Below are 13,236 nucleotides of genomic sequence, written 5' to 3'. Positions count from 1 at the left end.
TTAGCCTGGCTTTTGGGGGATGGAGGGAAGCCTGTTACACTGTCTGAGTTCAAATGCATACCTCCTGCCAGCATTAGCGAAACCTGAGTTCAAATGCTTTCCTCCCACCAGCATTAGAGACACCTGAGTTCAAATGCGTTCCTCCCACCAGCATTAGAGACACCTGAGTTCAAATGCTTTCCTCCCACCAGCATTAGCAAAACCTGAGTTCAAATGCTTTCCTCCCACCAGCATTAGAGAAACCTGAGTTCAAATGCTTTCCTCCCACCAGCATTAGCAAAACCTGAGTTCAAATGCTTTCCTCCCACCAGCATTAGAGAAACCTGAGTTCAAATGCTTTCCTCCCACCAGCATTAGAGAAACCTGAGTTCAAATGCTTTCCTCCCACCAGCATTAGAGAAACCTGAGTTCAAATGCTTTCCTCCCACTAGCATTAGAGAAACCTGAGTCAGCTCACCCAAACCAAGGCTGAATCCCTGCTGGGCTCTGCCTCTGCATATCTACCTCCTAGGCATCTACCCTGGGGCTAAGTAGAGGGCTAAGTAGATCACTACCTTGGAAATCACTGTTTTTTTTTTTTTTAAGATGTAAAGAAACATATTCTCAAACTGTTTCATCTACTTCAAACCTTAGAGGTTTTGTGTGTATATATGTGTGTGTGTTTCTTTTCTAAAACAAAACAGTCTCATTTCTTTGAGATTTTTGTCTGTCACTGAAATCAGGTGCAAAAAACTGAACTTGGTGTTAAAGAACAAATTTTCTTTTGTAAACATCCTGCTAGCTACAATTTCTGTATTTTTCTGAAATGTAAACAAAATTTACAGATATCAGGTCTCAGAAGTAAAGTAGCTCTTATTTCTTTTGAACATTGTTTTAGAGGTTGGATTTTTGCTGGTTTTGCATAGTTACATGTTATAGCTTATCAACTATTTGTTGTCAAATTTGCTATAAGGATTTACTAGGGGAATTAACAGACACCAGAATGTCAAAGGTGAGGTGACTGATCTCTCTCATAGTCAGGTTGGAAAAAGTCTTGAATTATCTCAAAAGATATTTCCTGAAAAGATGCCACTGTTGTTGAGTATAATAGGATCAGGTGCTGTACTCATGCTTGTAATCCCAACACTTTGGGAGGTGGGGGGGGGAAAATTGCTTGAGCCCAGGAGTTGAAGACCAGTCTGAGTAACATGGTCAGACTTCATTTCTACAAGAAATACAAATGCAATTTTCTGGGCATGGTGGCGTGTGCCTGTAGTCCCAGCTACTCTGGAGGCTGAGGTGGGAGGATTGCCTGAGTCCAGGAGGTTGAGGCTGCAGTGAATGAAATTGTGGTTTGCACTCCAGCCTAGGAGACAGAGTGAGACCCTGTCTAAAAAATAAATAAAATAGCAGAAAAGCTTTATATTAGAAAAAAATCTCAGAAAGTTTACATGTGCAAACATTGACTATATTGACAGACTGCTGTTGGACATGTTGCTAAAGGAGTTATAGGTAGAATGAATACCAATGAGTGGGTTTTATGAAATAAAAAAGTAAAAGAAGTCTCTGGCATGGAGTCTTAATGCTGAAAGAGTGGCTGAGATTTGTTTACCAGCCCAGCATTCTTTCACTTGGAGTCCTACTGTGCTTTGGCTAGTTGATAAGAAATTTCTCATCAAAAGAGGTTTTCTCTGAATGAGTGTTCTCTTCTTGCCCTGCAAGGCAGTTGGGATGCACCCATGGCCTGCCCATGAGAAGTGTATGAGTCTGCTCAGCCTGCTGTAACAAAATGCCACAGACATGGTGGCTTAAGCAAAAGAAATTTATGGCCTCACAATTCTGGAGACTGGAAGGTCAAGTTCAAAGTGCCACAGAGTTGGTTCCTCAGAGTGCTATGAAGGAAGGATCTCTTTTAGGCTCTCCTTGGCCTAGAAGGAAAAGATGGCCATCTTATCCTTGTATCTCTTCACATTGTTACCCCTCTGTTTGTATATCCAAATTTCTCCTTTATAAGGACAGTCATATTGGATTAGAGCCTATCCTCTCCTACTCTAGGACTCTATTCCCAAATAAGGTCACATTCTGAAGTACTGTGGTTTAGCATTTCAATAAATGAACATTGAAAGGAAAGCAATTATTTTTCAATAGAAAGCCAAAAAAAAAACCCCTGTTCCCCACAAAAAAAAAGAGCGAAGGAAGAAAAAATTAGTTTATTTCTTTCTGTCAGTATCCAATTAACTAAAAGATTTGCAAGAAGTTCGCTTGGGGAAGAAATTTTGGACTATGATGGAGAGATGTTTGGAAGGCTTGCCTCCTAACTATAAAGGATCTAGGCAGATCAACTGTGACTCTGGTTGCTATTTGACATTTGACTTTCTCTTAGCTTTGACTTGTGCTTTGTTTGAACCCCTTGGGTGAACATTGGACTGTTTTCCTGCAGTGATTAACAACAAGAACTTCAAAATACATCTGGGAAAGTCCCCTCTTTTGAGAAGTTGGCATCTAGAGACCCCAAATGCCACAAAGAGACACAGTAGAATTTCATGCTTCCTTCAAAGCCCTTTGTCTCCAAAGACAAGGGCAGCAGACTAATTATGTACTTTACTTTAGCTTCCTTGATATTCTAAACTTAAGGTGTTTTTCTCTTCTCTCAACCAATGAGATCTTCTGGTTAGCTCCTCCCTTTGAAAGGCTCTCTTTCCTTCTTACTCATTTGCAATTTTGTTTTTTGTACCTAAGCATTTTATTCTTTGTGGTTTTCAGTTGCAACCAAATCCATATACCACATGAGCCACTTGGAGAATTTAAAAATATATTTAAACTGAGTCTGGAAGACAGTTTGTTCAAGACAGATGGAAAATTATGTATTGAATCTGTAGGCCTGAGCTTCTGTCCATGTACCATCACAAATTAGTTCCAAGGTGCTGCCCGAAATAATGATCTTCATGACATGCAAGTGTCAAACTGGCACAGTATTACCTATCTCACTGATTGTTGTGACAATTAAATAATGAATGAGCAAGTGCTTGCAAATGCTCCAAGGTTATGCAAAATTTAAGGATAGGGCTTGGTCTTCACATCGGAATTCCCAGGAGAGCCTCCTTCAGGGGTTGTGTACAGCTCTGCTTCATTTACTTTCACAAGGACATTTTTTCTATCCTCTTAGACAGAAACTAAGTCATGTTGGTTCACTGCTATTTTCCCAGTCCCTGTAACAGTGCCTGACGTGGTACACAATTCCTAATGAATGCATGAGTGAACGCACTTACTTCTGTTGCTCTAGTACCCCACAGTTTATTGATCTATTCTTCCATTGATGGGATTTGCATAACTTCCACTTTTTGTTTTCCTTTCACAAGTAATGCTGTGTAAACACTTTTGAGCATTGAGCATACCTCTTGGTTCATGTGTATAATCCCTTCTCAACAACTCTGTGTTTGGTTAAATTATGTTTTTTTTTAGTTTGAAACCAGTCTAATCTAACAAAATTAATATGGTTCAACTTACTACATAGTTATGGAATTATTGAGCCACAGAATTTGCAAAGCCTTAGCTTACTAATGTTGTCAAATTGCTGTCCAAAGTTTCTGTGTATCCATACGGTCGCCGACAATGAGTACAGTCAGACTTCTTACATTTTCCCAAACTGGTGGGTGTAAAATGATGATCTCATTGGGGTTTAATTTGCATCTACTTGAGTACTACTGAAATTGGGCATCTTATAAGGTGTTTACATTTTGCTCTCATCTGCTAATTTCTTTTCTTTTTTGGGGGGAGTGGGGAATGGAGTCTCTCCATCACCCAGTCTGGAGTGCAGTGGTGTGATCTTGGCTCACTGCAACTTCTGCCTCCTGGGTTCAAGTGATTCTCCTGCCTCAGCTTCCCAAGTAATTGGGATTGCATGCATGTGCCACCATGCCTGGCTAATTTTTTTGTATTTTTAGTAGAGACAGGGTTTCACCGTGTTAGCCAGGATGGTCAATCCTGACATCGTGATCGACCCACCTTGGCCTCCCAAAGTGCTGGAATTACATTCATAAACCACCACACCGGAGTCATCTGCTTATTTCTTTTGACTGTGTTCGATTATATAATTTCTTTCTCACTGATTTGTAGGCATTTGTAGGTATTACAGATGCTGCATTGTCAGTTATATATGTAGAAATAGATCCTTCAAGTCTATGACTGGTCTTTCCACTCTTCAAATGGCTTTTCTGAAGAACAGAGATTTCAGATTTGTAAACAGCTTAACTTTTCTTTGTGTTTATGATTTTTGTGTCTTATTTAAGCATAAACAAAACAAAGAAGACTGTGTGTTTTCTTCTGAACATTTTTAAAAAGTTGCTTTTACTTTTGGCCAGGTGCGGTGGCTCATACCTGTAATCCAGCACTTTGGAATGCTGAGGTGGACAGATCACTTGAGGTCAGGAGTCAAGACCAGCCTGGCCAACATGGCTACTCTATTAAAAATACAAAAATTATCTGGGCATAGTGGCACATGCCTGTAATCCCAGCTACTTGAGCGCCTGAGGCAGAAGAATTGCTTGAACTTGGGAAGCAGAGGTTGCAGTGAGCTGAGATCACGCTACTGCACTGCAGCCTGGGCAACAGAGCAAGCCTGTCTCAAGAAAATTAAAAAAAGGTTCTTTTACTTTTCATTAAGACAGGATCTCACTTTGTCATCCAGAGTGGGGTGCAGTGGTGAGAACACAGCTCACTGTAGCCTCAACCCCTTGGGCTCAAGCAACCCTCCTGCCTCAGCCCCCTAGTAGCTAGGACTATAGGAGTACACCATCATGCCTGGATAATTTTTGTATTTTTTGTAGAGATGGTGGTTTCTCCATGTTGCCTAGGCTGAAAGTTGTTTTTTGTTTTTGTTTTTCCACATTTGGAGTTTTGTATGTCTCGATGAAAAAGACCTAATCTATCCCTGCCTCCTCCCTCTCTACTCTCAGAAAAACCAATTTTATGGCACAATTTGTTGCAGAAGAATTATTGTCCCTTTGATTTGTCAACCACCTTTCTCATACATCAAGTTTCCAAATATGCACAGCTCTGTTTCTAGGCTGTTCCATAGGTTACTTTGCTTATTATGGAACTAATAGCATGATGTTTTAATTACTATTATTTTATAGAAAGCTTTATTATGGAAAGGACAAATTCTTTCAACCTGTTGATGAAAATTGTCTTAGATATTTTTGACCATTGTTCTCCCAAATACATTCTAAAATCAGCTTATTAAGTACGACAACAACAGCAAAATAAAAACAAATAAAACCAACCGAACAAAAACCTTTTGGAATTCCTTTAGAATTGCATCAAGCCTATATACAAATCTGGGTAGGTTTAACATTTTTATGGTACTGAGTTTTTTAATGCAGTAATGATATTAACCTGTTCATATATTTCCTTTTCAATTACTATCTTTCAATTAAGTTTTATAATTTTCTTTATGAAATAATTGCACACACTTTCATTAAAATTTTCCCCTAGATGCTTTATCTTCTGTTGATAATACAAATCATATGTTAAAAACATTTTTTTGATTAATACTTGCTGTTGTAAAGAGTTATTGTGAGGTAGATATTGGATTCTCCTCCTATGAAAGTAAATTCAGAATTTTCTTCCTGTAATATAATATTGCAATATAATGCAATTGTTGTGCTTTGTATTTTGAGGCTAAATTGTTCGGTATACACAAGCATAATATTATTATGCTTTTTTGTTATCAATCTTTTTGTTATGTATTAATCTTCTCAGTCATTGATTGATATCCTTATATTTTGATAAGAATAACAAGATTCCTTGTCTTAAAATCTCTCTGATATTAACTTAACTAATTTGTTTAATATTTACCTACCATATCTTTTTTATCTCTTTTAACCATTCTATGTCCTTACATTTATTTATATCCATTCTAAACAGCATATAACATTTTCTTTTTGAAATCAAGCTTGGTAATCCTTGTCTTTCAAATAGTGAGTTTAATATAAGCCTTATTTGAAAGTAAAGCATATTACTTAAAAGTTTCTTTAGTGTATCTGTTGTTGGACAACTTGGTTTCTGATTACGTGAAAAATTTCTTTCAGCCTCATTCCGGAGAGACTGTTTTTCTGGGTACACAATTCTAGACCAACAGAATTTCTCTCAGCAATTTAAAGACATTTAACTATCTCTGGTTTCTCATTTTTGATGAGTCCTTGGTAGTTCTAATTTTTTTTTTTGAGGTAGTGTGTCTTTATTCTTGAATGGATATTGAGATATTCTCTTTTATTTAGTTGTGTTTTGTTGTTGTTATTGTTTAAAGGCCATTTGGTTGGACGTCATTTTTTTGTAATCCAACTTTCTTTCTCTTAGGAGTTTGTAAATATCAATGCATTAGTATCTAACATGGAATGTTTTGAGGATATGTTTAAGGGCAGACTGATTTTTTTCTCCTCTTGTTAGGGAATTGCCATTTTGTTTTTGTTTTTGTTTTGATCTGTCTAGACACCTGTAGTAGTCTTACTTTATTTTTGAAGTTCAATAACTTGAAGTTTAATGGCCATAGTTTAACCATGGCTTATTTTATTTTTTCTGAAACGAAGTATACTCTCTTAGCCAGCAGATGAAATTTTCTCTTTTTCATGGAAATTCCATCTTATATCTTTGAGGAATATCCTCAAAAAATATTTTGTTCCATTTGTTGGGTTCTTTACTTTGGGGATGCCAGTTTTCCTTATGTTGCATAGTCTTTGTTTTTCAAATATATTAGCTTTTGATTCTTAATATTTTTGCCTTTAAAATGTTTTTAAAAATAATTATCGTAAGCTGTTTCTTATTCCAAAAATTGAAATTTAACTAGTATGTATTTTCTTTTTATGGTTTCTAAATCATTTAAAATTCCACAGTGATGATTCTTTTGTGTTTTTTTCTTAGATCCATAATTTCTTTTTTCACTTATTTGTTTATAATCTTTTTTCTGAGCCCTTGTTTTCTGATATTTGTCCTTATTAAAATGTTCTTCTTAATGAGGCATTTGTAAAGAAATTCTTCATTTAATTGAATTCTTTTCCAGGCATGCTTTATGACTTTCTTTTGTTCGCTTTTTCTTTTTTTTGTTGGTTTGTTTCCTTTTAAATGTTTAGATAGCTGCTGTGCTCTTTGTTTTATTACCACTCATACTTGGGGAGCTCCACCCAGGTATTATATTTGTTCTTGACTCTCTTTTCAATAAGCCTGGGACCAGCTTTATTTCTCATTAATATCTAGAGTGATCCCTGAGCATATCCTGTATGCTGTAATCATCAATAAAAGGAGAAGATTGGAAATGGTCAGGAGGGCCATGGAGAAGAGTGAGGGAAATCATCTGAGATGCAATAGAATTTTATTAGACTAGTTGAGCTCCGTGCTCTCCTGTGAAAAACTGTCAAAAGTTTTATGTAATGTTTAGTTCATCTAGTTGTGGACATTGCTCTCCAGCTTTGAATTCTTTTCACATTTTTGTATGTAGTCCTGGAGGCCTCCCCAAGAGTCAGCCTCATTATTCACTTGCCTTGTTTATTTGATCATTCTCAGTAGCAGTTTTTCCAACTCCTCTGTCAGAAGTGGGAGATAAGGAGACTCCTTTGAGGTGCTCATCTCCATGGATGTGGGTATTGGGGATAGTCACCAGGATTGTGGGGGGACACGGTTATGGCTTTAGAGATTGTCACCTGTGTTGGGGTTGAGGCATGGTGGCTTATTTGATCTACTCTAGAAACTTCTTTTTTTTACATTTTGGTAGTTTTTTTGTATTAGGCAAATGCAAGTTTATTCCTGCCCCCTCTAATTTATTTTTTTTTCTCTCCCCGCACACCACCCATTTTGTCTTGAAGAAGAAAAATTCTGTGAGGAAGTTTCAATGTATCATTTTATCCAAGAGTCCTTGTTGTGTACATGTTCATCTGTATGTATTGTTCATGTCTTTCCAAATGCCACTGTGGCTCAGCTATGCTGATGGAATCATGGAAAGGTTTATATTTATGCTCAGGCCACAGGGTGAGAGGAATGAGAGTGGGACAGGGATCTGGGCATCCATGAAATTCATGGTGAGAAGCACCTTGGGGATGGGAAGCTCCAGAGTACAGGACTGAACACTCCCACCCTCTACAGGTTGGCGCTTCCCTTCTGGAACAGTAGAAGGGCTTTGTGGTAGTTTGGTAGTGGGGGCATTGTTTTGTTAACTGCTAACAGGTTTACCAGATGATTATTTTTCTTGAGAGGAGAGCCTGTGGCGGCATCTGCACCATTGCATTTGGACAGCAGAAATGCCAGTTTCTGCTTCTGCCTGGGTCACTTCCTGGTGTTAAGAAGTCGGCACTGGAGGGTCTGGAATATGGGAGATACCGCGAAGCCCTAACATTAATCAGACAGCATTCCTATTTAACAGGGATAAGATTCAAAATGTTAAGCCAGGTTCAAGGATAATAATGACACATAAGAAAAAAAAGTGACATAAAAATGTGATCAGAAAGGGAAGGCTGCCTTTGCACCCCTGCAGAGAAATGGTCTCATGAAAGAGTGATTCACTGGTGCACAATGGACAATGACACAGCAGAACTGGAGTCTGGCTACTTTGCTCTTGAATGGAACAACTTCAAACTCTGAACAATGAAAGATTTTTTTTTTTTTTTTTTTTTTTTAACTTGTGCTTTTCAGAAGGGTCAGTGACCAGCTTATAAATAAAACACTCTGAGATATTCTGTTTTTTAGCTTTAATTGGAATTCTGTTATTATTTCAAGACCCTTAGAGAAGCTTCTCAACAATAAGCTTCAGGGTTTTATTTTCTTCGAATATTATTTTCATTTGAAACTAGAGATTGGATGTTGATTTTTAAGACTAGACTGATAAATATTTGTGATTTTAGAGTTGCTACTATTATAATTTGGCTTTGGCAGGGTCCTTTAGATGATGTTGTCTATGTGAAGGCAATAATATCAGATACTATAAATAAAAAGATTGATAAATTAATAGCATGAAAGATTTAAGACAATAAAATAAAAAGGCAAATACAAAATTGGAGACAATATTTGTAATACCGTAAGCCATGAAAGGGCTGAATTCTTTAATTAAAAATTAAATAGAAAATGATGCTTTATAAGTCGGCAAAAATAAAGAATAACTTAATAGAAAAATAGGCAACTGGAAGGACAGAGAGTTAATAGGGAAGGAATTAAATGCTCAACTTATGAAAAATGTTTGATCTTAACGATTAAAGTTATTATATTTTGCATATTGATTTGACGAAAAATTGTTTGTTAATCCCAGGTGCTATTGAGAGTATAATCAGAGTAAATGGGTGCCTCCCGTGATCTCAGCCTCTGGGACCAGGGTCGCTCCGTCCGTGCTCTGCCTCGCCATGACTTCCTATAGCTATGGCCAGTCGTCGTCCACGTCGTCCTTCGGGGGCCTGGGCGGCGGCTCCGTGCATTTTGGGCCAGGTGTCGCCTTTTGCGCATCCAGCATACACGAGGGCTCCGGCGGCCGAGGTGTGTCCGTGTCCTCCGCCCGCTTCGTGTCCTCGTCCTCCTCGGGGGGCTACGGTGGCGGCTATGGCGGCATCTTGGCCGCTTCTGACGGGCTGCTGGCGGGCAACGAGAAGCTCACCATGCAGAACCTCAACAACCGCCTGGCCTCCTACCTGAACAAGGTGCGCGCCCTGGAGGCGGCCAACGGCGAGCTGGAGGTGAAGATCCGCGAGTGGTACCAGAAGCAGGGTCCTGAGCCCTCCCGCGACTACAGCCACTACTACAAGACCATCCAGGACCTGCGGGACAAGATTCTTGGTGCCACCATTGAGAACTCCAGGATTGTCCTGCAGATCGACAATGCCTGTCTGGCTGCAGATGACTTCTGAACCAAGTTTGAGACAGAGCAGGCTTTGCGCATGAGCGTGGAGGCCTACATCAACGGCCCGCGCAGGGTGCTGGATGAGCTGACCCTGGCCAGGACCGACCTGGAGATGCAGATCGAAGGGCTGAAGGAAGAGCTGGCCTACCTGAAGAAGAACCATGAGGAGGAACTCAGTGTGCTGAGGGGCCAAGTGGGAGGCCAGGTCAGCGTGGAGGTGGATTTGGCTCCGGGCACCGATCTCGCCAAGATCCTGAGTGACATGCGAAGCCAATATGAGGTCATGGCTGAGCAGAACCCGAAGGATGCTGAAGCCTGGTTCACCAGCCAGACTGAAGAACTGAACCGGGAGGTCACTGGCCACAGGGAGCAGATCCAGATGAGCAACACCGAGTTCAGTGACCTGTGGCGTACCCTCCAGGGTCTTGAGATTGAGCTGCAGTCACAGCTGAGCATGAAAGCCGGCTTGGAAGGCACACTGGCAGAAACGGAGGCACGCTTTGGAGCCGAGCTGGCGGAGATCCAGGCGCGGATCAGCGGTGTTGAAGCCCAGCTGGGCGATATGCGGGCTGATAGTGAGCGGCGGAATCAGGAGTACCAGCGGCTCCTGGACGTCAAGTCGCGGCTGGAGCAGGAGATCGCCACCTACCGCAGCCTGCTCGAGGGCCAGGAAGATCGCTACAACAACCCGTCCGCCTCCAAGGTCCTCTGAGAAGGCAGCAGGCCCGGGGCTTCCGCTGTCCTTCAGAGGGTGTCTCCTGGGTGAGGAGATGGGAAAGAAGGGACCCTTATCCCCGGCGCTTCCCCTGACCTGCCAATAAAATTTTATGGTTCATGGGAGAAAAAAAAAAAATCAGAGTAAATGATAATTGATTTAGTTTTTAATGAGGGCATTTTGGTTATATCTATCCAAATTAAAAATCCACATTAAAAATCATATACATTTTAGTGCAGTAATCCCATTTATCATTGGTACCTCATGGATCTACTAACAAAAGTCAGCCAAATATGTAAAAAAAACCTCATGATATCACTGACCCCAAAGAGAAAAGCATGCAAATTTTCATGATGAAGTGATTGGTTAAATCGATTAAATCCTACAGTGTAATATTATGTAGTCTTTAAAAGTAGCGAGGTAGAACTATAAGTGCCGATATGGAAAATTGGTTCTAAAACACTAGTTTTCATGTACATGTATTTTGTAAGTAGATAACTTATCCTATAGGAGAGAATGCAAAAGAATAAAAAACCCAAGAAAATTATATGTTTTTTCTTCTTAATGCTATCAAGTTATTTAATATGAGGTATATTTTTATTTTGCATATTCATATTCAGTCAGAATTAATGATAGAATCTTCCCCCACCACCTCCCTAACCCAGTACTCCAGTAACTTATTAATTTGTTACAGAGAATGACCAAAATGATTTAAATAAATAGTGATCTCTTGAGTGTCCTTGACTTTTCTTTATAGTTTAATTGTGGTCCCTTGAACCAGAGGGCAATCTGCAGGCATTTTCTTTGTTACCAGAATGTGTGATACTGTGTTTCAGGACTAGGTCAGAGAACTTTTTATCATGATGCACTTTTTGACACAAGAAATACTTCCTCGTGGACTATTTCAAAGAGATTGATTTTTTATTTTTTTATTTATTTATTTTTTTTGAGACGGAGTTTCGCTCTTGTTACCCAGGCTGGAGTGCAATGGCGCGATCTCGGCTCACCGCAACCTCCGCCTCCTGGGTTCAGGCAATTCTCCTGCCTCAGCCTCCTGAGTAGCTGGGATTACAGGCACGCGCCACCATGCCCAGCTAATTTTTTGTATTAGTAGAGACGGGGTTTCACCACGTTGACCAGGATGGTCTCGATCTCTTGACCTCGTGATCCACCCGCCTCGGCCTCCCAAAGTGCTGGGATTACAGGCTTGAACCACCGCGCCTGGCCGATTGATTTATTTTTAATTAAAAAAATTTATTTTTGAGATGGCATCTTTCTCTGTTGCCAGGCTGGGGTTCAGTGTGGTGTGATCTTGGGTCACTGCAACTTCCAACTCCCGGGTTCAAGTGATTCTCCTGTCTCAGCTTCCTGAGTAGCTGGTATTACAGGTGTGTGTCACCATGCCTTGCTAATTTTTTTGTATTTTTGGTAAAGATGAGGTTTCACCATGTTGGCCAGGCTGTTCCCGAACTCCTGACCTGACGTGATCCACCCACCTTGGCCTCCCAAAGTGTTGGGATTACAGGTGTGAGCCACCATGCCTGGCTAAAGAGGTTGATTTCTTTTCTTCCTTAATTATACCAGGTACAGAAAAACTCTTTTCTGCCTGTATTTTGTCTTGATGGCTTTAGACCACTCATCTGGTGACATTTAGATCTGCTTACAGGGAAGGGTTACTGCAATGGGATATGACCATGGCAGTTTAAAGAATAAAGGAATCAAAGTGACCAGAAGTTCATTTTAGTTCAAAGCATTATAACTGGGAATCTGAAACAGTAAGACATCTTCTTTGGTGTTTGATGAAGCAGTGTTAACTTTCAGAATTTTAGGTTTTTGTTTGTGCATTTATTCAATGGCTTGCCTATTTTTTGTCTGGCTATTAACTTTTGTATTTGTAAAATGATGTTGCCTGAATTCAATACAAGAATATCCACCATAAAACAAGTGAATAATGATGGCAGTAAAATTAATTTTATGATAATTGAGGCTTTTCTATTAATTTGGGGGACTATACCTTATAGGTGGTATTTTTTTTTTCTTCTCAAATGATTGAATTCCATGTATCAATGGCAGTTCCTTTTCTTTTAACTTTGAAAATTTAAGGTTTTAAAAATTATTACAATCTTTTTGGGTAGTTCTTATGTAGTCTGTGTCAAGAGATTTTACTCTAGTAATCTTAGTTTTGGAGTTTGTTCTAATCTTAAGAAAATAATTCAAATAAAAAGTTATTTATACACAAAATGTTCCTTAATAGAAGAATGTGTGAGTTATGGGATATTCATTTGGTAAGAATGTTATACAGCAAGTAAGCTGATAGTTATGAACCTCTTGTGGCAATATTGAAAAATATGCATAAAGTGAAGGTAAATGAGAAGTAGGGGCTACCACCAAAGCCAGCAAAATATGTTTCAGTAAAAACATCAGAAACGTTAAAGAAATTAGAAAAATAAACACAATTGTTATATTGAAGTGTGGGAAATATGGGGAAAGTTATTTATTTCTTTAATTTCTCTAATGTCATAAGTTCTGCAATAAATAAAAATGTGCAGAAAAAGGAAAGAAGTAAAAGCTAGGCCTGGTGGGAAAAGAACAAGGAGGTGACACAGTCACAGGTCGGGGTGCAATGATTAATAAACTAGGCCATCTCTGTGGGCTCCTGTCCCAAATGATT

The 13,236-nt window shown here is 39.4% G+C and overlaps 2 protein-coding genes across 9 annotated transcripts in view; both read left to right on the top strand.

Annotated features, from left to right (window-relative positions):
- The window catches only part of LOC135272786 (tubulin-specific chaperone D-like), a 151,220-nt gene that overhangs the window by 101,369 nt on the left and 36,615 nt on the right, over positions 1 to 13,236 (top strand). The gene's annotated exons all lie outside the window — the stretch shown is intronic.
- On the top strand, positions 8,881 to 11,258 carry LOC105718518 (keratin, type I cytoskeletal 19). The gene is given in 1 exon segment (XM_012454266.2): positions 8,881 to 11,258. A coding segment is annotated over 1 exon segment (1,203 nt). The 5' UTR covers positions 8,881 to 9,359; the 3' UTR covers positions 10,563 to 11,258.

Source organism: Aotus nancymaae, unplaced genomic scaffold (genome assembly GCF_030222135.1).
Source record: "Aotus nancymaae isolate 86718 unplaced genomic scaffold, 86718_ANA_hifiasm-v0.15.2.pri h1tg000131l, whole genome shotgun sequence".
In the NCBI taxonomy this organism is placed as follows: domain Eukaryota; kingdom Metazoa; phylum Chordata; class Mammalia; order Primates; family Aotidae; genus Aotus; species Aotus nancymaae.
Note: the sequence above shows the minus strand (reverse complement) of the source record. Positions and strands in the feature narration are given on the sequence as shown.